The 27,883-nt window shown below is 43.8% G+C and overlaps 1 protein-coding gene across 1 annotated transcript in view; it reads left to right on the top strand.

The window, feature by feature from the left end:
• MMRN1 (multimerin 1) overlaps window positions 1-27,883 on the top strand; it is a 57,386-nt gene that overhangs the window by 19,405 nt on the left and 10,098 nt on the right. Inside the window, exons 3-6 of the mRNA XM_068171062.1 lie at window positions 1,320-1,426; window positions 12,333-12,431; window positions 19,626-19,799; window positions 23,972-25,951. Of these exons, the coding sequence (XP_068027163.1) occupies window positions 1,320-1,426; window positions 12,333-12,431; window positions 19,626-19,799; window positions 23,972-25,951 (2,360 nt within the window). The remainder of the gene's footprint in view (window positions 1-1,319; window positions 1,427-12,332; window positions 12,432-19,625; window positions 19,800-23,971; window positions 25,952-27,883) is intronic.

A 27,883-nucleotide genomic window follows, 5' to 3' on the forward strand; every position in this document is an offset into this window, starting at 1 on the left:
CCGTAGCCAAAGTGCAGCACTCGGCACTTGTACATTTGAGGTGTTCCTGTTAGTGTTTAGCAACTAGCAGAAGTCTGCTATATTCTTTTTATTCAAACTTTGTGTTTAACATAGGATGAGAAAAATTGGCCTCAAACTGGCATCAGGGAAGGTATAGGTTGGATACTAAAAGAAAAGTTCTTCACTGAAAGGGTTACCAAACACTGGAATGGGCTCCCCGGTGAGGTGGTTGAATCATCAGCCCTGAAGGTATTTAAAAGAGGTGTAGACAGGATGCTAAGGAACATGGTTTATCAGCACACTATGTGGAGAGGCTCTTAAAGGTTTTATCCAACCAAAATAACTTTCTGATTCAATATAAAGCAAGCAATTCTGTATAAAGTACACTTGTAGTTAGTTTCTTCTCTATGTCCTACACCAACAGGGTCATCCTAAAGTGACTTCTCTAAGAAGGCAACTTCTCTGCCTCACCAACCTGATCTCCTTCTATGCCCAGGTGACTGCCTGGTGGATGTGGGGCAGGCTGTGGATGTAGTCTTCCTGGACTTCAGCAAGGCCTTTGACACCGTCCCCCATAGCAGACTCCTGGCCAAGCTGTCAGCTCCTGGCTTGGACAGCAGCACTCTGAGCTGGGTTAGGAACTGGCTGGAGGGCTGAACCCAGAGAGTGGTGGTGAATGGTGCCACATCCAGCTGGAGACCAGTCACTAGTGGTGTCCCTCAAGGGATCAGTGCTGGGCCCCATCCTGTTCAATTCCTTTACTGATGATCTGGATGAGGGGATTGAGTCCATCATCAGCAAATTTGCAGATGACACCAAGCTGGGGACAGGAGTTGATCTGTTAGAGGGTAGGAGAGCACTGCAGAGGGACCTTGACAGGCTGGACAGATGGGCAGAGTCCAACACAATGACATTCAACAAGTCCAAGTGCCAGGTGCTGCACTTTGGCCACAACAACCCCATGCAGTGCTATAGGCTGGGGACAGAGTGGCTGGAGAGCAGCCAGGCAGAAAGGGACCTGGAGGTACTGGTGAACAGCAGCTGAACATGAGCCAGCAATGTGTACAGGTGGCCAAGAGGGCCAATGGCATCCTAGCCTGTGTCAGGGACAGTGTGGCCAGCAGGAGCAGGGAAGTCATTGTGCCCCTGTACTCTGCACTGCCTAGGCCACACCTTGAGTCCTGTGTCCAGTTTTGAGCCCCTCAGTTTAAGAAGGGCAAGGATGCATTTGATGTGTAAGACAGTAATGTAGTTAGACATGTTTCCTACAGCTCCTGTGTGGTCTCCTAAAATAGGTGAAAAATGTTCTCGTTTTGCAGGTCTCAGGCAACAACTCACCAAGCTTACAGAATCAAACATAAAATAGTAACATCACTGGAGTGGAAGTGCTGCCATGGGTACAGTGGACAGGACTGCCAGCCCAGAGGTGAGTAGAGTTGCAAGGTTTTGAAACTGTTCCGTTCAACAAAAGAAAACAATGCAATCTGAGTTGTGAGCTGTTAATTTGAGTTGTGTCCTGTTAATCTAAAACCAGAAAAAAAGGTGCAGTGACCTTTGGGATGTTGGCTCTTCCCCGCACACGAGTTCCTAGAGCACTGTGGTGAAGAGGTTATTAAATTTATGAATATGAAATATGAATTATGAAAATATTATTTTATTAATTGTCAAACTATTAATAACTGATAAATCACCAGCCTATATACATGTTCTAGTGCACGTTCGTGAAATACATTCCACAAGTGGCTTAATGCTATGATTAGAACTTAATTGAACTATCTATAGACCCTTTCTATATTTACATAACGAAGGGTGCAGTTCCGCGGGACGCGGGCGGCTTCTGGCTATACACAGCAATATTACTCTGCTAGACGTGGATACTTTGAACTGAGTGCTAGTGGATGGAAAACACGTGGAAGATACTCGATTCCCTCCAGACAACAGGGATCGGTCCTGGTCGGGGTCGGCCCCTGGGGTCGGCCCTCAAAGTCGGCTCGCACGGCAGGGCGGGACGACGGTGGCCAGTAGGTGGGCTTGGATGACGCGGCAGCAGGCAAAGCTATGGGGTCGGCCCAACCACGGCAATTCTCAGGGCTGATGCAAACAGCCTCGGGGAGAGAATGCGGCTGCGTTAGGCGGCGGATTCTCGTTTACTGAGCTTAAAGGAGCAGCAGGACTCTCGGAGTGGTCCCGGGTTCGGTGCAGTATAGGCACGAACAATGCTTTAGTCTTCCCTGAGATTCACAGGGCTCAGAGCAGCACACGTGGTGGCTCCTCTCCCGCTACAGTGGGGCTAGGCATATGTGGACTCGGTATTGATCAAGTCCCTTCTCCCTGGCAACTGGGCAGATCTTACCCTCGGGGGTCAGTCCAGTCCTCTGGTGGCATGGTGGGCTCTCCCGGTACGACTGGCTGTAGCAACGCTGGGCTCCTCAGCGTCGCTAAGGTCCTCCCTCTCTGCTTCCCATGATGCAGATGCTTTCAGTATGCGTACATGTATGACAGAATCTAACAACAATCAGCTCAATGGCAAAGGCTGCAGCTCGAGAGTTGCTCTCTCGAGCAAGCACAGAGACAAAGTAAAAGAGGGGGCAACTTGTTTACCAACTGGGGTGATACTTATAGATTCCTTGAGGCTGGGCTTGACCAATGGGCACTCTCATAAACAACTGGCTTCAGCCTATAGAAAGCGTGAAACGAGAATTATGCCCATACTTGGTGTCAGCACGAGCACTGCATGTGCTGGGTGTGTGCTGGCCTGGCTAATGCCTTGGCTTTTGTCTTCCTCCTGGAGGAGGGGGAACTTGTCCACATGCTGGGACAAGATTCAGTATCTGGGCATAATGTGCCTTCACCACAAGCACCTAAGCAGGATATCCTTTTCTCTCTTCCATAAAACTTATACAATCTTCAGCCTTATTTCATTTTGCTAAACTATGGGATTTGCATTCACTGTGTCTCTACTTTCAACCTTTTAGTTACTGAGTATGGCAGTGCTGGAGATGTGAAATTCAGGTTCTCTGTCAAATACTTGCATTAAAATTCATCTACTGTCCTGTGACTCCTCTGGCTTTCAGTTTCAAGATCTAAGAATATATTTTAGACATGATAAAACACTGCATTAACTTTATTTCCCTCTGAACTGAGTTGGACTTTTGTTATTAATTTTATCAGTGACTGAATTATACTATTGCACATGATCCCTTATAACTGTGCCCTTTTTTGACAGTGGAATGTTTTACCTCTGCCCTGCTGATCAAACATATGGCAATATATTGTAGTTTAAAATCTGCATAATAGCTATTTCTTTGCTGCTGGCCTTAAACAAGCAGCCTTGAAAAATAAGATAGGGCATCAGCACACATATTTTAAATGAATGAATATTACAAGAAAGGCCATTAGATGTGGTAGAGAATTCAATCAGTAGTGGTAGAGGCTGTGATTAAAAATTAATGTAAAGGAAGGAAGAGAAATCACTGTTATTCACATCCAGGAGGGAATTTCAAGGCTGAAGAGCCAGAATCTCAGCAGGTACAGAATTCTCTTCTGTGCAGCTGAGCGTGCAGTTGGATATTAACACAGGACACAGTCAGCAAGGCTGTCCAGTGAGCATGGATCAGATATTTTAAAGGTTTGCTTTGAAAAAATGTAATCATTTACAAAAATAGAATAAAAAGTGCTTACTGAAAAGGGAGGCCACAGCTGATAAAATTGAAAGAGCATCATACAACAGGGAAGCACTGACCAGGCAAAGAAAGATGTATAACTCAACTTGTAGTGACATCTGTGTAAAAATAAGAATAAAGGAAATTATTGTTGAGTTTTACAGGAGTTTGAAATTACATTTCCTGGGTTCTATTTTCAAACCTCTTCTGGCTTGCTGAATAATTTGGGGAAGCCACTTATAATCTGCATACCCAAGTTTACCCATCTAGAAAATTGAGATGACACTTATCTCACAGGGGCACTGGGATATTAAATTAATGAATGCTTGTAGAATTGCTTAAAGAGATTGGGATGAAAGGTGTTATGTGACAAAGGCTCTTCTTTCCTGCTTCTGGAATCCTCCTTCCCATGAGGAGCAGACCACCAGCACAAGCTCTGTCTGTATTATTCAATTCCCTTGAAGGGTTGTCAGCTAATGAACTTGAACAGTTGGGAGCCCAGCAGCCTTGTCTTCAGGCACTCCATTTCCACTGTGGTGGGGGCAGAGACTTTGTAAGCTTTGACTGGTGCTCTCTGCTTGGCCTCTCAGCACATGATCTGCTCAAGAATAAAATTGTTAATGAAGGGTTTCTGTGCCAAGGGAGCTGGGGTGTTCTAACAGTATGGTTTGTATCTTGGGATGCGGGTTACTTGTAACAAATGCTAATTCAAAACACCTCCTGGCTCAGCCACTCTCTTAAATCAAGGCAAACCACGCATAACTATTGCAGTCTAGGCAGGAGGAAACACTTGTCACTATCTGATAGGTACTACTAGACATCAGTGAACCACTTTTGGTTGCCATGCTGTTAAGTGCTGGGTTACAGCTGCTTTGCAGGGTAGTGCAGTGGTGAGCCAGACAGAAGAGCCTTGGGGAAGGCAGGGCTTCAGTTCACTGTCTCTAACTTAGCCACTTTGGTCACGTCTTGTCACATAGGAGGCAAAGACATGGGTCCTTGTCCAGCATGGACAATACAATTTCAGAAGAAACTTGTTAAGAGGGGGAAAATGTAGACATGATGTCTTGCACATCTCATGAAAAGAATTAACAGATTCATAGAATGGTTTGAGTTGTAAGGGACCTTTTAAGATCATTTCGTTCCAAAACCCCTGCCATGAGCTGGAACACCTTCCACTACACCAGGCTGCTCAATTCAACAAATCATTGTTTTGATTTGGGAATATCAAATGCTTAATTAGCAGCATAACTGATGAAATGGAAGAGCTCATGTTCTGAGTTGCAAAGTTTGTGATGTCACACAGCTGTATTTTACCTTTTCATCCTTAAGCTGGAGAAAACTATGTGCATGTAGGGCACGTAGCTGAGGGCAAGAAATCGCAGTTTGCTCATACATGCATGGTCCCTAAACACGGTATTAGGTCACAGATAACTTCAAGAAGATCTGCATTTGAAGATCATGCTGTGTTTAAATTCACTTCTGCTGTGGGGTGAAACTGAGGTGATTAATGTATGTGAACTCTTCCATCTGCCCATCTGTGGCTCAAGGCAAATGCCTGGCTCTCAAGAGTTGCTGGTCATGCCATGGCTGATATTAGCACCAAATCCTCTGCACAGCAGCAATGTCATTTCTCCAGCAGATGGCTGTATCGTGTTCCAGACAGGAGCAAGTGCTGTCCTCTCTGTGGGGTGAAATGCAGGCACGAAAGCTAGCAATTCACCTTGAGACAGAGGGAGCGGGAGGAAACTGCCAAAGAATTCCCCTTCAGCTACTCCTGCTTCAGCAAAAATATGTTTAGAGATTTCCATATTTTATTATTCCCTGAAATCATTTTGCACACAGTGTTTAAAAATACATGGGGCAATAAATTATACATCTAGGCCAAAATATTCAATGAAAGCAGCATAACGTTAAGTTCCTGTTTGGCTTACCTGATATTCTGAAGTGCTGAGGACACTAAAGCTCCTGGAGGAACTGGAAGAAACCATTGCTCACCACTTTTAACCCTTGGTGCTTTTTGTTTTGTTTTGTTTTGTTTTTTGTTTTTTTGTTAGTATTGCTTTGTTCTTGTGAAGGGTCTTCTTATTTGTTTAGCTTAAACAGAGGACAGCATATCCAATTTTTTAAATGTCTCAAATGCTAGTCGTTCGATGGCTATTTCTACCCTAAAGAGTACATGTATCAAAGTTTCGTTCCAGTGCTCCCATAATATCTGCTGCTATTCAGCATCTAGGATGGGGAATACTATCAGCTGTGTGGCCAAGGAGCACATAAGACATAACCACCATCTGATGTGTCAGAGTGGTTCCTTAGGAAAATGACTGAGCCACATTGGAGGGGTGATAGAATAGAAGCTGTATTGCCAGTGACTGTTCCCAATTTGTCTCACAAATGAAACTCCCTGGGGGTACTGTTCGATGGCAGGCTGAACATGAGCCTGCAGTGTGCCCAGGCAGCCAAGAGAGCCAATGGCATCCTGGCCTGCATCAGGAACAGTGTGGCCAGCAGGAGCAGGGAGGTCATTCTGCCCCTGTACACTGCACTGGTTAGGCCACACCTTGAGTCCTGTGTCCAGTTCTGGGCCTCTCTGTTTAGGAAGGATGTTGACTTGCTGGAACGAGTCCTGAGAAGAGCAACAAAGTTGGTGAGGTGTTTGGAACACAAGCCCTATGAGGAAAGACTGAGGGAGCTGGGGTTGCTCAGCCTGGAGAAGAGGAGACTCGGGTGACCTTATCACTTTCTACAACTACCTGAAGGGAGGTTGTAGACAGGCAGACGATGGTCTCTTCTCCCAGGCAGCCAGTACCAGAACAAGAGGACACAGTCTCAGGCTGCACCAGGGGAGGTTCAGGTTGGATGTTAGGAAGAAGTTCTACACAGAGAGAATGATTGCCCATTGGAATGGACTGCCTGGGGAGGTGGTGGAGTCGCCATCATTGGAGGTGTTCAGGAGGAGACTTGATGGGGTACTTGGTGCTGTTTGGGTGGGTTGGATTGGTTGATGGGTTGGACGCGATGATCTTGAAGGTCTCTTCCAACCTGGTTTGGTTTATTCTATTCTATTCCCGCATTTGTAATGCTGTCTGAGAAACACCTTTCCAACACCGTGATGAAATTTGTAACTACAACATGTGGTATTGTCTCCAGGTGTCTTTTTTGTGTGTGCATCCCTGGCTACATTCCTTGCAGCTTTTAGGAGTGGTATAAATTGGCTCTCTCCATCACTGGTTAGCTCCAACAGAGCAATACTGTGTCAGGGGTTTTATAAGGATTAGATTAGCAGAACAGTTTAAAGTATCAGTAAAACAAGCACACAGATGACAAATATTTATCCCTGAAACTCTAAAAGCAAATAAAACTGTAGGAGTTTGGTATTCTGCAATGTGAAGCTGTGAGTGGGGCAACTGATTTAATATGGAAGATGAAAGATAAGGTGAATAGTATTTTAAAAGTCTTGTGTCTGCAGCACTATCAGTGGCAGGGGATATATTGGAGCAACAGAATGATAGGTAAATGAAAGAATAAAAAAGAATTGATCAGTCTTTATCACAGGCAAGTAACTGACTCCCTTGTCATAGATTCTATCATCACATTGATACCTGATAAATCCTCTGTGATGATTTGGGATGAATTTGAGGTCTCTTCCTACCTTGGTGATACTGTGATACTGTGAATGCAAGTATTTCACTTCTGTCAATAACCATGCCAAGTAAAAATAACAGAAGCTATTGAAATTATAACTATTTGTGTTTAGCAGCCAATTTAAATGAAGTCTATGAACCTATCATTTCATATGATAATTTCCTTTGAGTTCTTACCCTAGTTGTTACTCCCCCACCCTACCCTGGCCTTAATTTACAACATAAACCTCCTCGTATCATCCTTAAATGTAATGTATTCATCCTCATTTAAACTGCTAAGGGGCTGATAAAACAGGGTATTTCTTGATTCAGCATTTTATTCTGTTTCCTTAGAAACACACATTATGGCTAGACCACTGTTTAATATTTGAACTGGAAAATAATGCCACCATACCCAAGTTACTCTGCTTGTACTGTACTAAAGACTGGAAATCATGTCAGTACCATGTAAGTCACATTCACAGTATCACTAAGGTTGGAAGAGACCTCGAGGATTGAGTCCAACCTGTCTCCACAGACCTCATGACTAGACCATGGCACCAAGTACCACATCCAATCCCCTCTTGAACACCTCCAGGGATGGTGACTCCACCACCTCCCTGGGCAGCACATTCCAATGACTAATGACTCTCTCAGTGAAGAACTTTCTTCTCACCTCGAGCCTAAACCTCCCCTGGCACAGCTTGAGACTGTGTCCTCTTGTTCTAGTGCTGGTTGCCGGGGGGAAGAGACCAACCCCTTCCTGGCTACAACCACACTTCAGGTAGTTGTAGAGAGCAATGAGGTCACCCTTGAGCCTCCTCTTTTCCAGGCTAAACAATCCCAGCTCCCTCAGCCTCTCCGCATAGGGCTTGTGCACAAAGCCTCTCCCCAGCTTTGTTGCCCTTCTCTGGACACCTTCAAGTGTTTTGATGTCCTTCTTAAACTGAGGGGCCCAGAACTGGACACAGGACTCAAGGTGCAGGCTAACCAATGCAGAGTACAGGGGCACAATGACCTCCCTGCTCCTGCTGGCCACACTATTCCTAATGCAGGCCAGGATGCCAACAGAACCTTCACCTTGGACTTCCAGAGGGCGAACTTCAGCCTGTTTAGGAAACTTATTTGTAAAGTCCCCTGGGTACCAGCCCTCATGAACCAAGGGGTCCAGGAGGGTTGGACCTACTTCAAACAGGAGCTCTTGAAGGCACAGGAACTGGCGGTTCCCACGTGCCGAAAGGCGACCGGCCTGGATGAGCAAGCAGCTCCTGGAGGATTTAAGGGGGAAGAAGAGGCTGTATCACCTTTGGAAGGAGGGGAAGGCTTCTCGAGGTATGTTCAAGGAAGTTGTTAGATTATGTAGGAATAAAATTAGGGAGGCAAAGGCCCAGCTGGAACTCAAGCTGGCCACCTCAGTCAAAGACAATAAAAAGCATTTTTATAAATATATTAACAATAAGAAGAAGGGCAGGAAGAACCTGCACTCCTTATTGGACCTGGAGGGGAACATGGTGACTGAAGATGAGGAAAAGGCTGAGGTCCTGAACACTTTCTTTGCCTCAATGTTTAACAGCAAGGCAGGAGTTCAGGACGAGTGGCCTCCTGAGCTGGGTGATGGGGTCGGGGGACAGTGTAATGCCCCGGAAATCCATGAGGAATTAGTTCGGGACCTGCTGAGCCACTTGGACACTCACAAGTCCATGGGACCGGATGGGATCCATCCTAGGGTGCTGAGAGAGCTGGCAGATGAGCTGCCAAGCCGCTCTCCATCATTTTCCTCCAGTCCTGGCTCACTGGAGAGGGCCCAGAGACTGGAAACTGGCCAAGGTGGTCCCCATCCACAAGAAGGGTTGGATGGAGGAACCTGGAAACTCCAGGCCTGGCAGCCTGAGCTCAGTGCCAGGGAAAGTGATGGAGCAGATTATCCTGGCGGCAATAACTGCTCACCTGAAGGATGGCCAAGGGCTCAGGTTCAGCCAACATGGATTTAGGAAGGGCAGGTCCTGCCTCTCCAGCCTGATCTCCTTCTATGACCAGGTGACTGCCTGGTGGATGTGGGGAGGCCTGTGGATGTGGTCTACCTGGACTTCAGCAAGGCCTTTGACACCGTCCCCCACAGCAAACTGCTGTCTAAGCTGTCAGCTCGTGGCTTGGACAGCAACACTCTGTGCTGGGTTAGGAACTGGCTGGAGGGCCGAGCCCAGAGAGTGGTGGTGAATGGTGCCACAGCCAGCTGGCGGCCAGGCACTAATGGTGGATCAGTGCTGGGCCCCATCCTCTTTAACATCTTCATTGATGATCTGGATGAGGGCATTGAGTCAGTCATCAGCAAGTTTGCAGATGACACCAAGTTAGGAGCAGATGTTGGTCAGTTAGAGGATAGAAAGGCTCTGCAGAGGGACCTCAACCAAATGGACAGATGGGCAGAATACAATGGGATGGCATTTAACAAGTCCAAGTGCCAGGTGCTGCACTTTGGCCAGGGCAATCTCATGCAGAGCTACAGGCTGGGGTCAGAGTGGCTGAGAGCTGCCAAACAGAGAGGGACCTGGGGGTACTGATCAACAGCTGCCTAAACATGAGCCAGCAGTGTGCCCAGGTGGCCAAGAGGGCCAATGGCATCCTGGCCTGCATTAGGAATAGTGTGGCCAGCAGGAGCAGGGAAGTCATTGTGCCCCTGTACTCTGCATTGGTTAGGCCACACCTTGAGTCCTGTGTCCAGTTCTGGGCCCCTCAGTTTAAGAAGGACATCAAAACACTTGAATATGTGTCCAGAGAAAGGCAACAAGGCTGGTGAGAGGCCTTGAACACAAGCCCTATGAGGAGAGGCTGAGGGAGCTGGGATCGTTTAGCCTGGAGAAGAGGAGGCTCAGGGGTGACCTCATTGCTCTCTACAACTACCTGAAAGGTATTTGTAGCCAGGAAGGGGTTGGTCTCTTCTCCCAGGCAACCAGCACCAGAACACGAGGACACAGTCTCAAGCTGCTCCAGGTGAGGTTTAGACTCGAGGTGAGAAGAAAGTTCTTCACTGAGAGAGTCATTCGTCATTGGAATGGGTTGCCCAGGGAGGTGGTGGAGTCACCATCCCTGGAGGCGTTCAAGAGGGGATTGGATGTGGCACTTGGTGCCATGGTCTAGTCATGAGGTCTGTGTTGATAGGTTGGACTCGATGAACCTCGAGATCATTTCCAACCTTAGTTATACTGTGATACTGTGATACTGTGATTGGCCTTCTTGGGCACCTGGGCACACTGCTGGCTCATGTTTAGGTGGGTGTCAATCAGCACCCCCAGGTCCCTCTCTGTTTGGGAGCTCTCCAGCCACTCTGACCCCAGCCTGTAGCTCTGCATGGGGTTGTTGTGGCCAAAGTGCAGCACCTGGCACTTGGACTTGTTGAATGCCATCGCATTGGATTCTGCCCATCTGTCCAGCCTGTCAAGGTCCCTCTGCAGAGCCCTTCTGCCCTCTAACTGACCAACATCTGCTCCCAGCTTGGTGTCATCTGCAATTTTGCTGATGATTGACTCAATGCCCTCATCCAGATCATCAGTGAAGATATTAAAGAGGATGGGGCCCAGCACTGATCCCTGCGGGACGCCACTGGTACAACACCCACTTCATAATGCTTCATTAACTGAGCAAGCAGTTAAATAATGGTATGATTTTACACTAGCAAATTTACAACCTACTTTATATGTATTTCCGTGGGGTTTTTTAAACAATAATGACATTAAAACAAAACTGTAAAGACCGATGGCTAGAGAATTCAGGAAGATGGAAATCTCACTGTGGTTCCAAGCTATCTTATCAGTTGTTCCCTTCTTCTTGTGAGTGAAGTCACTTTACATTTCTAGACATCAGTTTCTTCAAGTGTAATATTGAAATAATAATAATGTTACTCTAGCTTTTATTCACAAATTGCTCAGAGATCTTTGCTTGAGACGTGAAATAAGCACATCCTGTCTGACACGACCAGAGGAAATAATTACAAACTTACCACTTTTGTGAAGTATTTTAATGTATGTACCACTTGCAAATCTCAGGTGATATTTGTTCACATGGGATGATGTTTTGAAATTGGTTTTATGTTTCTGGCAGCACAACAGTTGAATATCACCATTACTCTTAGTGGGAAGATTGCCATGATTGAAGATTTGTGTAAAATCAGTAACAGTCAGTTTCAACAAACCTGACTAATTTTGTGTATGTAATATCCCCTATTTAATTTTGTAAATGGCAATCTCTGCATTATCTCTGTACTTACATTTTATATTGGTCTAAAATATTTCTCTAGAATTTTTGGCCCTGGAAATTTTGGATTTCTGGTCATTATAGAGCAAGTTTGACACTTTAGTATTAACATGAAGCCCTGCCAATCTCAGGAAGACATTTGCTGTCTTCATCTATGTGGTCCCACACTACCTGTGATGGTTTAAATCAGAACAAAGCTGGTCAAACTGACCCGGCAGGTTAGCCTGTCTGTTTTCCCAGCACAGAAGTGAGGGAAAAGTAACACACAAAAAACTTGGGATTGAGACAAAAAACGTAAGGATATATGTACTGAGCAAAATCAGACAATCATAGTACTGAATGCATCATTACCTCAGCCTGTTTGTGGAAGGAGCACGGTGCAAAGCAGCAGCAAGCAGAAACAACCGAGTTGAAAGCCCAAGCCAGGAAGCCACTTGTCCCACTGCCATCCCAGTGGAAAAGAAGCGCACCCAAAACCCCCCAGAACCCAGAAGCAGCCACCAGAACAGGAAGCCTCTCTTGTTACAATCTGAACTTCAAGCCCCATCATACTTTGCTCCAGCCAGCGCTTTCATTTTTGAAGTTGGTATGAGGCAGGATGCTTTGAGTAACAGCAGTAGATTCAACTCAACTTGTGGCACTGTCTTATAGATGAGCTTAGCAGATAGTGAGAATCACCACAGGTGATTGTGTTTTGGTAAAATTGACTCCGAATAGACAGAGAAAGCAATTGTTGTGGAATTATGATTGTCACATTCTGCATGTTACTCCCATCCTCTCCTTTTTCTCCCTCTTTTAGCTCAAGAACAACCATCTCTTGTACACAGCAACCAGGCTGAAAATAGTACAACTGTCAGTGAGAGGACATCAGGAGCTTCTCAGGACTCCAGTGGGCCAGGTCAGCTGTTATAATTGCTATCCCCTCTAGCCCAACCACAACCATGTGACAGTGAAGATCCCTGCAAAAACAATTTGAGAAAAATCCCTATATGATGAAGGGATCTAAATGAACTGTTAGAGGTTCCAGCAGTCATGGTTCAGCAGCACACTTCTCTGGTAAAGACAGACAGAAGAAACTGCATTTAATGCTACCAATAGATTAACATGTATAGAATGTCTTGTGACTAAACCAGGAAAGTAATTATGCACAGAATTATTTGGCTATTATATTACTGAGTAAAATTCATTAATTAAAAAAAAGGGGGGGCAAAACAACAAAGCCTAAAAAAAATTCCAATCCCAAATCTAGGAGTAGTATAGACTAGCATTGGTCATAAGAGAAAATTGTATTCTCTGAATATGTGATTACTCTTCTGTATTTTCTTATAAACATAGGTGCTTCAGTGAAAGTCAGTACTATGATGCTTCAAACTTTAGCAAACACAGCTTAGGTGTGTTTTAAGCTACTTCTAGGATGATTGGTTAGAAATCAACAGATGAAAAGTTTGCAGCTTTATACCACAGATGTTGGAGACTGTTCCTTCTTGCACTATTTATTTCTTCATTACTGTGTTTACTTCAAAGGTCATGTCTAGGCCAGAATGTTTTGAACCATAAAGTCAGCACTTTCTTGCAAGGGTACCTACAGACCTCAACATTGTAAGAGCTGGTTAGGAACAGTAATGCTTTCAAACAAACTGAGAAGTAACCCTAACTGCTGCATGCAAAGCTTCTGTACTTCTTAGTTTCTAGAACTGTTGGGTCTGCTCACTTCCTTTTATATTTGTTTTCCACTATAATCTGTATGATTTAGCATACCAGCAATGTTCCAGAAAATGAATTTAATAGTTGTCTGCATAAGTATTCATAGGAATGGAATTTTATTCATGAAAGGTGTGTTTGCACACTTACTAAACCAGCATCAGAAATAATAATGGTTTATCAGATCCTTCCATTTAACCATGATTCAAATATGAAGTGTTTGCTATAAAGAAATCTGAAAAGGTATCCATGATTTAGGTGTATTCAAGTAGTTAACAGACTATATGATATTCCGGGCTGTACCACCTACCTTTGAGGGTGCAGAGAAACACAGAATTATTTAGAATGCCTGAGTACTCAGAGAACTTCCAACAATCAGCATATGATGTTTAAATAATAACAAAAGAAATATGTGGAACATTCTTGAACAAAGAATTTGTTTGAACAACTGATCTTCTGCTTTTAGCATACTCCCCAGTAGTGTGTGAGACTGCATTTGTCAGGAATTTTTGAGGCAAATTACATGCAAGTGATCTGGCAGTGGTCTCTTCATACTGTCAAATAAGCTTGCAGTTTACATGGTGAGGACCCAGAAGACGAACAAGAAGGGAAAGGCAGTGTAAATACTAAATAAATACCTTCTTTGCCTCTATTTTCAACAGTAAGGCAGGAGGACTGCAGGATAACTGGCCTCCTGAACGGGTAGATGGAAGCAGGGAGCAGTATAGTTTCCCTGTGATCCAGGGGGAAGTAGTTAGAGACCTCCTTAACCTCTTGGATGCCCACAAGTCCATGGGACCAGACAGGATACATCCTAGGGTGCTGAGAGAGCTGGCAGATGAGCTGCCAAGCCACTCTCCATCATTTTTCAGCAGTCCTGGCTCACTGGAGAAGTCCCAGGTGACTGAAAACTGCCAATATGATGCCCATTCACAAAAAGGGCTGGAAGGAGGAACCTGCAAACTCCAGACCTGTCAGCCTGACCTCAGTGTCAGGCAAGGTTATGGAACAGGTCATCCTGAGTGCAATCACACAGCACTTACAGGATGGCCAAGGGATCAGGCCCAGCCAGCATGGATTCAAGAAGCACAGGTCCTGCCTGAACAACCTAATCTCCTTCTGTGCCCAGGTGATGCCTGGTGGATGTGGGGCAGGCTGTGGATGTAGTCTGCCTGGACTTCAGCAAGGCCTTTGACACCATCCCCCACAGCAAACTCCTGGCCAAGCTGTCAGCCCCTGGCTTGGACAGCAGCACTCTGAGCTGGGTTAGGAACTGGCTGGAGGCTGAGCCCAGAGAGTGGTGGTGAATGGTGCCACATCCAGCTAGCAGCCAGGCACTAATGGTGTCCCCCAGGGATCAGTGCTGGGCCCCATCCTCTTTAATATCTTCATTGATGATCTGGATGAGGGAATTGAGTCAGTCATCAGTAAAGTTTCAGATGACAGTAAGCTGGGCAGGAGTTGATCTGTTAGAGGGTAGGAGAGCTCTGCAGAGGGACCTTGACAGGCTGGACAGATGAGCAGAGTCCAACACAATGACATTCAACAAGTCCAAGTGCCAGGTGCTGCACTTTGCCACAACAACCCCATGCAGTGCTATAGGCTGGGGGCAGCGTGGCTGGAGAACACTCAGGCAGAAAGGGACCTGGAGGTACTAGTTGACAGTAGGCTGAACATGAGCCATCAGTGTGCCAATGGCATCCTGGCCTACATCAGGAATAGTGTGGCCAGCAGGAGCAGGAAAGTCATTCTGCCCCTGTACTCTGCACTGGTTAGGCCACACCTTGAGTCCTGTGTCCAGTTCTGGGCCCCTCAATTCAAGAAGGACATTGAGACACTTGAAGGTGTCCAGTGAAGGGCAACAAGGCTGGGGAGGGGTCTGGAGCACAGCCCTGTGAGGAGAGGCTGAGGGAGCTGGGATTGTTTAGCCTGGAGAAGAGGAGGCTCAGGGGAGACCTTCTTGCTCTCTACAACTATCTGAAAGGTGGTTGTAGCCAGGAAGGGGTTGGTCTCTTCCCCCTGGCAACCAGCACCAGAACAAGGGGACACAGTCTCAAGCTGTGCCAGGGGAAGTTTAGGCTGGAGGTGAGTAGAAAGTTCTTCGCCGAGAGAGTCATTCGTCATTGGAATGTGCTGCCCAGGGAGGTGGTGGAGTCACCATCCCTGGAGGTGTTCAAGAGGGGATTGGATGTGGCACTTGGTGCCATGGTTTAGTAGTCATGAGGTCTTGGGTCACAGGTTGGACTTGATGATCTTTGAGGTCTCTTCCAACCTTATTGATTCTGTGATTCTATGAAATTGGACATCTTCGTGACTGTTTATTGCATTTCAGTGTTGAGTTGTATTATTGTAAAACATTTTTTTCTCATATATTTCTGCTTAGCTATATCATTTTATTAGCATCAAGTCAGAAGTGTAGATGGTCTTATTGATTCTATGATTGTAAAGCTCCTTCAACTTTCTTACTATCTGTACTTTCTTTTGAATCTCTTGATGTTTTAAATACGGATGTCTACACTGGTCTTTTGTGTGATTATCAGCTGTCGTGCACTATAGTGTTATTTTCAATCCCACACTTGACCTATATCAAAAAACATTTTATGGAATCAAATAATAAGGCAAGTTATGTTCTCAGTTCTGTGCATTTGGGTTGTCAATATGCTCTTCTGCAATATTAATGCATTCTGGGAAAACAGGATGTCAGCATACAGACCACCAGGATTTTATGGAAGTGGTACTCATAGAATCCTACAATGGTTTGGGTTGGAAGGGACCACCAAAGTTCATCTAGTCCAACCCCTCCGCAGTCAGCAGGGACAGCCTATAGTAGGATCAAGTTGCTCAGAGCCTTGTCCAGCCTACCCATGAGTATCTCCAGGGACAGGGCCTCAATTACCTCCCTGGGCAACCTGTTACAGTGTTCCACCATCTTCATGGTGCAGAATTTGTTGTTAACATCCAATCTAAATCTGCTTGTCTCTCATGTCAAACCATTGCCCCTTGGCCTATCATTGCAGGTGTTTGGAAACAGTCCTTCTGCAGCCTTCTGATATCAGAAGGCCACTATTAGGTTTCCCCAGGCTGAACAGCCCCAGCTTCCTCAACCTGTCCTCATAGGAGTGGTGCTTCAGCCCCTGACCATTTTTGTGGCCCTCACATTTGCAAAATCTTAAAGAAGGTTGCTAAACACTCAATAATCAGCAAAATCTTCCATGGGAGCTGAAGTACATCTCTTACCATCCATCTTGTTGCACCTACATCAAATACAAATTTTGTCTATGATTTCCATGTCCTTTACAATTTAACTGCAAACAAAAGTAAGTGTGGATGTCCTTGTTTAAGTTACATGTTGAGAACATGTGTCTGCTCTGATGAATCCAGGACTGTGCCTCTATGTGCTCATGTCCACATATATGTTTGACATAAAGCATGATACACGAATAGAAAAATCAGGAAGCATAGGTGGGAGGGGGAAAGACTGAATCAAGCAGGGAGATACAAAAATGGGTATTAGGAGAAGGCTGCTGCCCCTTGATGATACTGTGTGAGTGCCCAAGTTTCCCAATGTGGAAGGAGGAGTACACTGTGTGGTAAAGAATAGAATAGAATAGAATAGAATAGAATAGAATAGAATAGAATAGAATAGACCAGGTTGGAAGAGACCCTCAAGATCATTGTGTCCAACCTATCATCCAACACCACCTAATCAACTAAACCATGGCACCAAGCATCCCATCAAGTCTCCTCCTGAACATCTCCAATGATGGGGATTCCACCACCTCCCCAGGCAGCACATTCCAATGGGCAATCACTCTCTCTGTGTAGAACTTCTTCCTAACATCCAGCCTAAACCTCCCCTGGCACAGCCTGAGACTGTGTCCTCTTGTTCTGGTGCTGGCTGCCTGGGAGAAGAGACCAATCCCTGCTTGTCTACAACCTCCCTTCAGGTAGTTGTAGAAAGTGATAAGGTCACCCCTGAGTCTTCTCTTCTCCAGGCTAAGCAGCCCCAGCTCCCTCAGCCTCTCCTCACAGGGATGTGTTCCAAACCCCTCACCAACTTTGTTGCCCTTCTCTGGACACGCTCCAGCAAGTCAACCTCCTTCCTAAACTGAGGAGCCCAGAACTGGACACAGGACTCAAGGTGTGGCCTAACCAGTGCAGTGTACAGGGGCAGAATGACCTCCCTGTTCCAGCTGGCCATGTTCCTGATGCAGGCCAGGATGCCATTGGCCCTCCTGGCTGCCTGGGCACACTGCAGGCTCATGTTCAGCCCACCATCAACCAGCATACCTAGGTCCCTCTCTGCCTGGCCACTCTCCAGCCACTCTGACCCCAGCCTGTAGCACTTCATGGGGTTGTTGTGGCCAATGTGCAGAACCTGGCACTTGGATGTGTTCAGTCTCATGCCCTTGGACTCTGCCCATCTGTCCAGCCTGTCGAGGTCCCTCTGCAGAGCCTCTATACCCTCCAGCAGATCAACTCCTGCCCCCAGCTTGGTGTCATCTGCATATTTACTGCTGATGGACTCAATGCCCTCATCCAGATCATCAATAAATATGTTAAAGAGCACGGGGCCCAGCAGACAGGACCCATCTGAAAAAATGACCCTGATTAATAGAGCATTGAAAAGTGCCACTTTTTTAGTAGGAATTCTGTTCTGAACAGGAACTCTGCAATCTCAGAGCTCCAAGTTTATCACTTTTCAGTTATTTTTCACTGAAATGGTATCGGTTTAGAAGGTAAGGGATACCTGTTCTGACTGCCAATCCTGTAAACATGGCCTAGGCATGAACTGCCCTGATCTGTCGTTCCATCAGCAGCTGCCAGGACCCTACAAGCCGGATTCTGTTTCCAGCTCTCACTATGCAGCCATGCCACTTAAAAAACTGACTTTCACGTTCACCTGTGCAGTTTGTCTTCCCCATTCAGTAGGAGCTGACAGAAACTGAAGAAAGTATTGCAATCAGCAGGTTAGTTATCAGAATGACTGACTATTTGTGACCCAGTAATTAATTCAAATCAGTTTCTCACAGTAATGGTACAACCAGGAGCAGAGGTATCCATTTCTGTCTGTCACAGAACAGTATTAGGGTGAAGAGTAGAGAAGATCCATCAATGGCTTGTCTCTACAGTGCCGTGGCTGAGATTGCCAGATTCTAAACTAGGTGCTTGAGTTACAAGCACACTTTGTTGGCATGCTTCATCTGAACGGACTGGGTGCACCTAGTGAATTTTCTGGGTTTTACCAAATGCTACTGAGTTAGATATAATACATTCATATATTACATACTAGAATTTGGAAGAATAAATATCTATTCAGAAGTATGTGACCTTTTATGTTTAATTTGCTTTTTTCTGTTGGTGGTGTAGTCTTTAGGCCCTCTGCCTCCGTGGGATTCCTGAGTGTAACTGTTTATAGCCATGAGAATAGACACTGATGCCATGATGAAAAGCAACAAAAGATCAATAGCAGTACTGTAAATTCACACTATTTGTATGTACTGCTAGAGAATCTCTTGCATAGCACTTTATTAAGTCATAGTATGACTTGGATCATGTAAGGTTAATATATTCTGTGTCTAAGGTTGGCCATTTATGCCGAATTGTTGGAGAAAGTTTGGAGCTTTACTTACAGGAATTTGGACATGTAATTTCTTCTGTGTCTTCTGAAAACCCCAGACTAAGTCCTGTCAACTGTGAAACTCAGATGACTGAACTTGTGTGAATTTGCAAGACCCAAGGCCTTCTTCACCACCACCTATCTTAAAAGCATCCAGCTAGGCCTTTTTATATCTGGAGAGACTACAAGTGTCAGGAACAATTTAAAATAAACTTGACTTCATAAGTTGAGCATCTTTTCTTACTGGCTCATGATTATTCCAAAGTAATTGATCTGTTAGGTGGTTTTCTACCTTGCTGTTGTGTTAACAAGTCTTTATTTTGCCTCCAACCCTGAAAAGATTGTGCATTCCTTTAGACACTGGCCTTGCAAATTCAGGAAGTTGTTATAAATGGTAAGTAACAAATCAATGCTTTCATGGTTGTGTCAAAGGAGACAGACTATATAAGAGCTATCAGAGTATTCCATAGGGTGCCATGTGGAGGAAGAATGGCATATGATGATTAAAATATGCTAACTGTTCAAAATACTCTTGTGGAATTATAAATATTTCGTAATGGGTATAGATGCTTCAATAATTAGTTACTGCTATGCTGCTGCAAGTCACTAATACAAGATACATGACAGAAATCAAGATAATTCACTCAAAAGTTCAGAAACTTTTCAACCTGCTTACAGCTGATGTCTCTCAAGTCAATTATGCTTTCTTTTCTTTCCCCCTACAATGTTTTAACAGTACCTTTTTTTCCCTCACTTTGTTCTGTGACCAAGCACTCACACAAAGAATTAATGAGAAGATTAGCAACCAGGAGATGAAACTGACTTTTCTACAAAAGAAGGTTGACAGCATTGCTGCTGCAATGAATGATGTGAGCAAGATGCTTTCTTTTCTGGAAGGCAAAATCAATGAAGATAAGGGCAAAGACTTCCAATCCTTTCTAAAAGGTAAGACAAATAAATTAATGTAATCACTCACCCTGTTCAAGGTGCCAGGAAAAAAAAAAAGTTAAAAAGACTCATAGACTGTCCTATTCTATTTCCCAGCATTTATAGGGAGGACTCTTTGTTTATTTATTTAGTTTGTTTAATTTCATAGTAAAAGGATTTATTTTTTTGCCATTTGTTATAGTGTGTTTTATAGTGACAAAAATTATATTCTTGGGTGCTACATTGTCTTTATGGTCAGCTTAAGCCACTACCAAGGTGTTTTCATTTACTTAGAGCATCTGCAAATGTTATCTCTGATTTTTGTTTATCTGACAGCTGCTAAAGGACACAGTATTTGCTTTGGTACCAAATCTAAGTAATACTCTTTAATCCATAATTCACATATGCAGGGGAAAAATTATAAGGAATTCTGTGCTTGTCGTATTTGTAACATGGCAAACATCCTGCTGAATAATCTGCCTCTGATCATATTAGGCAACCTTGACTAAACACCTCTACTCATGTTCAGTAGGTGAGAATTGAACATCCTGGGATCAGGATGTTGGGCAGACTCTTCCCAGCAGAATTCTACACCCGTTCTTTGTGAGTCTTGCGGCAAGATCTCATGGTTATCCAACTACAAATGGTGCTTGACAAACATATTAGAGCAGCAGCTTGCATTTCCTTAATGTGCAATATTTTTCAGGATTTTTTCCCAAACTGTATTACATGTGTTGGAGTCCAGAGGACGTCTCTCTTGTTTAAAAATAGAACAAGGGAACTGAAGCTCCTTACGTGAGAAAAACAAAATAAATGAAATGAACAATAAGTGCTTCTGTCTCTCCCTTAAATTTCTCCAAGTATTGTCCCATGTCTTGTATTTTCAGTTGTCTCCTGAGTTGCTTGTGCCACATGCTAGATGGCTTTCTTGTACCCTGGATCAAGCTTATCCTATCTTTCAGTGACCTGCTTTCACCTCTCCACACACTGTTAGATGGCATTCTTGACCCTTGAGCATACATTTAATTTGGTTTAGAATATTTCCTATTTCCCTTCTTCCTCATCATCATTCTGTTTTTTATATTCCACTCATTATGCCATTTCCATACTATTCCAAGAGGTCTTTTGCTGCATTCTGTTCTCCTGCTTCTGCATTCCCCTTGCTGTATTAAAAGATCCAAGTTCTAATTAAAATATGTACTGCAATGTGCCCCCCACCCCCAATTATTTCATACTTTTTTGCAAACATGCTTCAAGCCTCAGTTGCTTTTATCTGCAGTGCTCTATACTATACCTGCTTAGATGAAATCTCCAGCTGCTAGGCCTTTCTTGATTTACATTTTCAGTCTATCTCCTAGTCAAGCAGCATTAATGAAAATGCTGCTACCAGCTACTTTCAATGACTCCTTAATTTTGGACACTCAAATACAGACTATTCTTGGCTAATACATAGGAAAGCAGCAGAAATGTAGGGGAAGGGGAGCCAGAATAAGGTTAATGTTTCTGTTGGCTTTTATAGGGGATGTCACAGGGCAAATGCAGTTGCTGGGTCCCCTGTCCATTGAGTATCAGTCAGTCATTGCCCAGCTGGGCAAAGAGCATCCTAAAGTGGCAGGAGCTGGAAGGAGTTTCCATTCTGTCCTCTAACTTGGTACAGATGCACAGTATTGGCACACCAGACTTGCTAAATATTACTCTTAGAAGCTCACCTGAGGCAAAACACAACTTTCCCCTCTACCACTGCCATCATGAAGCAATGTGCTCTTGCAGAACAGTTGAGTCTCTAAATTCCCTCATGCTGTTCAGATATTGTCCTTCTTACCCTACTTTTCCATTTTCTTCCCATGATGCCCATATCCATTAATCACCTTTTTTTCTTATCACAGCAATTCTATGACTACCCATCTTTGTACCATGGTTTTTAGAAGGTCTGCTTCTGTGAATCAACAATTCAGTAATTTACCAAGTCTTTATTTCTCGTTTTTATCTGTAAATAGACTTTGGTCCCACAAAGCCATCATTTGTTGTTACAGGGCAACACTCACTGGAGTATCTGATATGCTCCTTTAATTTGATTAGAGAAGCCTGTTGTGCATTTTTTGAATTGTTTTAAGTACTTAGGAGACTTCAAGTGGAAAGTAGGAAAAATAATTTGGCGCTCTCCTTTTAATAAACTCTGCTTACTTCTTAATATTCTTTCTTCCTCCTTTCACTCCACATCAAGCCTTTTTATAGACTCCTTGTCTCTTCATTATTAATATGTACACTCCTTTAAAAATGAACTAAAAAACTGAGTTTTAATCACTTCCAAGTCACTTATGGCTGGATATATAACCTTAACTGAGTCTCCTGTGTACATACACCTATTTTGTATATTATTCTTCTAATAATAATTGAAACCTCAAAGGGAGTGTATGTTGACTCACAGTGATTACACACTTTGGATTTCAGCCAGGGAATAAAAATTAAAATTTATAATCTCATTAAAAGTGCAAGTGGTTTTACTGCATTCATATATTGGTTCCTCCTCTCAGCTGCCAGGACATCCTTATTCTCAAGTATTACACGTTACGGGTTTTCCATCACTGAAGTTCACTCGCAAAGCTCTGTGTGTCAGAGTGCCTGTTCATATGCATTCTTGTGTGTGTATGTCTGTCTAATCATTTATTTGCTGCTCAGGTAGAAAAAAGTAAAATAACAAAGGGAATCTCAGTATTATCACTTTGGTGAGGTTTATTCTTCGTGTAAAACATGCTGAGATCTGTGAGCGTAGTTGACAGTAATTAAGTTTATTGCTTAGGAAACTCCATACTGTATTTCTGAAGTGGCTCTTTCTTTTAGACTAACAAACTTCTTGTACCTGCCTCTTCTGTCCTGCCTTGAAAAAAAGGACTAGCTGAACAGGTGACTGATTTCTTCCCTGGGCATGTTTACTGTCCATTTTACCAGACATAATGGAGACTGAGCCTCATTTATAGTTCATAAAAAGCTAATATTAACAACTACTTTATCTCTGTTTCCAGCTGGAAACATGCTCACAATTGAAGTGGATCTCCTGAATAGAAAAAACTACTATGCTTCTTTCCAGCTGGCTGAACAAACCCATTTTTATTTTGCACCCATGGAGCCCAAAGTTGAGATGGGTTTCATGAATCTGATTTCCTGCCATTTTGCTGCTCTTGCTGAGAATGTGCTTTCAAACAAAGTTTCAAAACATGCCTTGCTGTTTTAGAGGTGAAGCAATAAACCCCAGCAATTGAAAGAAAAATACAGGAAGGCAACGGAATTTCTACCTTTCTCAATATACTTGTAATTAGGAAACTGGTGGTCACCAAGGCATTACAGAGGTTGAAATATTTAACCATGATATCACAAATTGGCTGCAAGTCTTCACAGGGTTTAAAAAGCTGTGCAAAGGATGCTTCAGTGTTTTATCTGGACACTGGAGAACAGATCAAAAACATCCTTCTAATCTCATACCAGAGCATTACCTACTGCTCTCACTAAATTCAATCATGTTATGCAGCAGTCTTAATGAACACTATTTTATGACTCTCTTAACCTATTTAGGGCTACATGGGAGATATATTTTGATGCTATTTGCATTCACTTCTTCCTAGCTTATTTCTAGTTGTTTAAAGAGTTGTAGCATGCAAAACTAACTAAAGCTTTGCATGTTTAAAATGTCTGACTTTTGCTATTCTTTTTATACTGCTCCTTTCTCACTGTAGTGGGTTGTATGATCACCTAGCACATTCAGTCCACGCTTTTACTTCTTGACCATAATGTAGATCAAACAGGTGGGTTTTTTTTCTTACATTCCCGTTGGAGAGGGGACACATCATTTTTGTAAGAGCAAGCCACAAAAGCACACGAATCTCCTCACTGTAGTACTCAGAACCAGCTTAGCTTGGGAATCAAAGTCATTATCACATGCAGAGTCCAAAACTGCCTTTTCAAAATAACTGCAAAACTCCCATTCATTTCAGTAGAAACAGGGATGAGTCAAGTGCCATTAGCCAGCCTCTACATTCCTCAGGTTTAAATTATGCTTACTGGGTGGGTAAATTGGGGCAGGGACTTGTGTGTTTTATTTCTGTGCAGCACTGTGTTTCCTCACGTCGTAGAAAAACATCGGATGTTGTTAACCCAATTGGTTTGATTGTTTCTGTGTTTCTCCCTTCCCAAAGGTCTCAACTCCAGCAGTATTAATGAATTAGTCAAAGACATTGTCAGAGAACACTTAAAAGTATTTCAAGGTGAAATACAAGAGAGCACAGCTCAAGTTTTCAAAACTGTGTCTAGTTTGTCAGATGATCTTGAAAATGCAAAAGAATTACTAAAGTATCTGAATGAAATACAACAGAAATTCGCTCAGGAGAAAGACAGTGGGCCAACAAAGCTTGACATTCTGGAGCTAAAGAGTCATATGGTGCAGATGAAAGAGGAAATGAGCCTTACTTGTGACAAGCCTGTGAAAGCTTTACAGGAAAAGCAGAAATCCTTGGAAGATAACCTGGAGCATCAGCAGTCAAGAAGTGTCATTTATTATGAATCTTTAAATAGGACTCTTACTGAAATGAAAAATGCTCATGAACAATTGCTATCTGCTGAACAGTCTTCAAGTCAAAACATCCCTTCAGCAGATAAAGTCACAGATCACAATGTTACAGGGTACATCATCACACTGCATGAGAAAGTCAAGAAGCAAGGTATGATGGTGCTGCAGATCTATGATGACTTAAGAGTCCAAGACAGCAAGATCAGCAATCTCAGTGTTGCACTGGAAATTCAGAAAGACTCTCTTCTGGGGGTCTGTGATGACATGTTGTCAGAGAGCAGAAGGGATTTCCAAACCCAGCTGGCAGCAGCCCAGGAGAATGTGCTTGTCCTAAACAAAAGTCTTGCTGACCTCGTCCTCCCTTTGGACAGTAAGATGAACAAAATGACTGAGCAAATTAATGATTTGTGCTATGATATGGAGATCCTGCAACCCTTGATTGAACAAGGGGTACCTTTCAGTCTGACCTCACAGTATGAACAGCAAATGGAAGACAAAGAAATCAATGAGAAACTTCAAAATCTCACTACCGTCATTGACAAAATGAGCTCCACAATTAAGGAGCTTTCCAGATCTCAGGAAGGACTTAAAAATGAATCTCAGGCTTATCAGGAACTGTTTGAGCGTCGTGTTAATGAATGCTCCATGGAAATAGAGGATGGATTAAACAAGACCATGACAGTAATAAACAGTGCTATCGATTCTCTTCAAGATAACTATGTACTGAAAGACACTCTACGTGCTCTAAGAAATGAGAATGAAGTCTGCTGTGGCAGAACTGAGAAACTGGATGACCTCCTGGCTTTCACTCTCCAGTTCCACCAGTTGAATGAATCCCTCCAGACGCTGCATGTTGGCCAGAAGCATGAATTCACTCCACAAGTAATGCCATCGCTTTCTGACCTTCCATACAAGGAGTCTGACAAAAGCATCCTCCACAATTTCAGAAGAGTGTTCTCTGTTTTAAATGATACTTCATCAAAAGTAGGCAGTCAACAACTAGATATCATCCGGCTGGAAGAAAAAATACGTGGCTCTGTGGAGGAATCAAAGGACCATGAGGTTCGCCTTCTGAATGTGGAGTCAAAACTTTCCAAGTTTTTGGCAAACAATTGTGACTTGCTGAAAAAAGCCAAAGCTGCCTCGGCAGAGAAAGAACAAGTGGTCTCACTTCAGCTCCAGTCCCTGAGTTCCAGGTTGAAGGCCCTGGAAGCCAAGTCAATCCGCTTCTCAAACAGCATTCTGCTTCTGAACAAGACTGCCCATGAGGCCTGGGGGCTGTGTCAGGATACCAACAGCAGCATCCAAAAAGTGAATGCCAGCATCCCTGTGCTGATTAAACTCGCACAGCCAGATATCCCCCTGCTACAGACAGGCCTGAAAGACCTCATGGAATCAGTGCTTGAAATAAAAGCAGGAACTATCTTGACAAATTTAACACAGCATGTTGACGTAACAGTAGCAAATGCAATGAACAACATCACCAAACCTCAGAAGCAAGTGAAACCAGTTATAAAGAAACCAGCCCCAGTAAAAAAAGGAGCAGCGAATGTCACCATCAGCCTGGCAAGCCGGAGTCAGAGAAACACAGATAACGCCATAGATCCAGGTAATGCATCTTATTCTGCTCAAAATCAGAGGCTTTGTAATAAAGGCTTTTGCAACCATGAGGTGGCAGAATTTGACCAAGAGTGGATAAAAAGTCCAAAGGCTGCCACAGAGTGTTTCGGAGGAACTTCAGGTTACTCTAATCTCTTACTTGCAAGAGAATTTATTTTTTCTTATGAGGGGACTGTACTAAGCCATCTAGAAGCTCCATTTATTTTTCCTTAATGAATTCACATCTGATCAGGTTAACATATCTGTGCAGGCACACACTCAGCTGAGAACCTTACCTTTCAAATGTGACTGACAATTTAGACACAATCAGAACTAAAGAATTTTGTGCCTGCATCTCAATTAGCAATTGCAGTTAAAAACACGCTAGCTGAGAGAGAAATCTGGAGTTGCATCAGTACTTTCCAGTGTCAGCAGGGATTAGAAGGATCAAAAACTTGAAGCAAATGAATACACCAAATGAATATAATGAGGCATTTCAGCTCCTTCAGCACTTCATTGAGATTATTAGTGCAGCTACAATTACATCAGTGTGTTCTTGCAGAATCAGGAGCCCAGTCAATTAAGTAGGTTTGACACAAGTCCATCTGCAGAATGGCTAAGCTGAGTAGGAGCTTCCATTCCATGCTGAACTTAAATGCAAAGGTCATCGTGTGCCATAAACTCATATGGAAGAATTCGTAGAAGTACAAACTCTGGGTTATAACATGTGGAATCAGACTTGAGTGAAAATCAATAGCACAGGTGAATGTTTTGGAGAAATATAATTTCTGGGAAAATCTAGCAGTGGTTAAATGACTAGAAATCCTCAGGAGACTCTAATTCTTATTAAAGTGAGACAGATTCCTAAATGACAGATAGATGTTCAGATACTTTTGAAGACCCATACCTAACTCTTTTCTGGAAAGCATTCTAAGACTTGTGAACATTTCTGAAACTATATTTGGTCCCTATTTGTGGTGGTTTGGCCCTAGCGGGAGCCAGATGCCCATCAAAGCTGCTCTACCACTCCCCTTCTTAGATGGACAGGGGAGACGGGAAAATATAACCAAAGGCCCCTAACAAGATAGAAGCAATTTAATAATGGGAAGCACAAGCAAAGGCCACTTGCAGAAGCAAGAGCAAACCAGGCTGATGCTCTCCACTGCCCATCAGCAGGTGGTGTTTGGTCACCCCCAGGAGGCAGGGTTCTAACACCTGTAGTGGTTGCTCTGTGGGACAGACACCACCAACCAATGCCCCCATACTGCCTTCTTTCACTTAGCTTTTCGATCTGAGCTGACATCATCTGGCATGGAAGGCCCCTTTGGCCAGTTTGGGACACCTGGCCTGGCCATCTGCCCTCGCAAGATCTTGCCCACTCCTCACTGTACAGTTGTGTGGGGAAATGTTGGAGAAGCACAGCCTGGGTGCTCTGTTCAGCAGTAGCCAAAACACTTCTGTGGTACCAACACTCAGCTACAGCACTGCAAAACACAGCAGTAGAAAGATGCTTTGGAGAGAATTAACTCCAGCTCAGCCAAACCCAATACACTTTTAAGCAGATGCCTGCATGCCTGCAGTAAGAACTGCCACTCTTGCTCGTGTGCTCACCATGGGCAATCTCCTTCTCCTCCCTCTTTCCACACCTCTTTCCTCTCTTTCATCCTCTCCCCCCTTCATCTTCTCCTGTCCTAGGCACAGCACTTTGCAATAATCAATAGAAAGGATGCTTTCTAAAGCCCCAGTCCCATGTATAGCTCAGTTTCCGCTGAAGTCATCCCCACTGAAAGATTTCAGTTCTTGGTTATCTTTTCAGGTAAAGATGATACAGTACACAAGTATTCCAACAGAAAGTCACACTTTAAAATGCACCAAGATTTGTCCCATTCTTACTGAAAAGTAATTTGAATAGTTTATATTATAAATGCCTTTTTTTTTTTAA

This window comes from Melanerpes formicivorus, unplaced genomic scaffold (genome assembly GCF_026170545.1).
Source record: "Melanerpes formicivorus ecotype bairdi unplaced genomic scaffold, bMelFor1.0.p_v2 SCAF_4, whole genome shotgun sequence".
Lineage (NCBI taxonomy): Eukaryota > Metazoa > Chordata > Aves > Piciformes > Picidae > Melanerpes > Melanerpes formicivorus.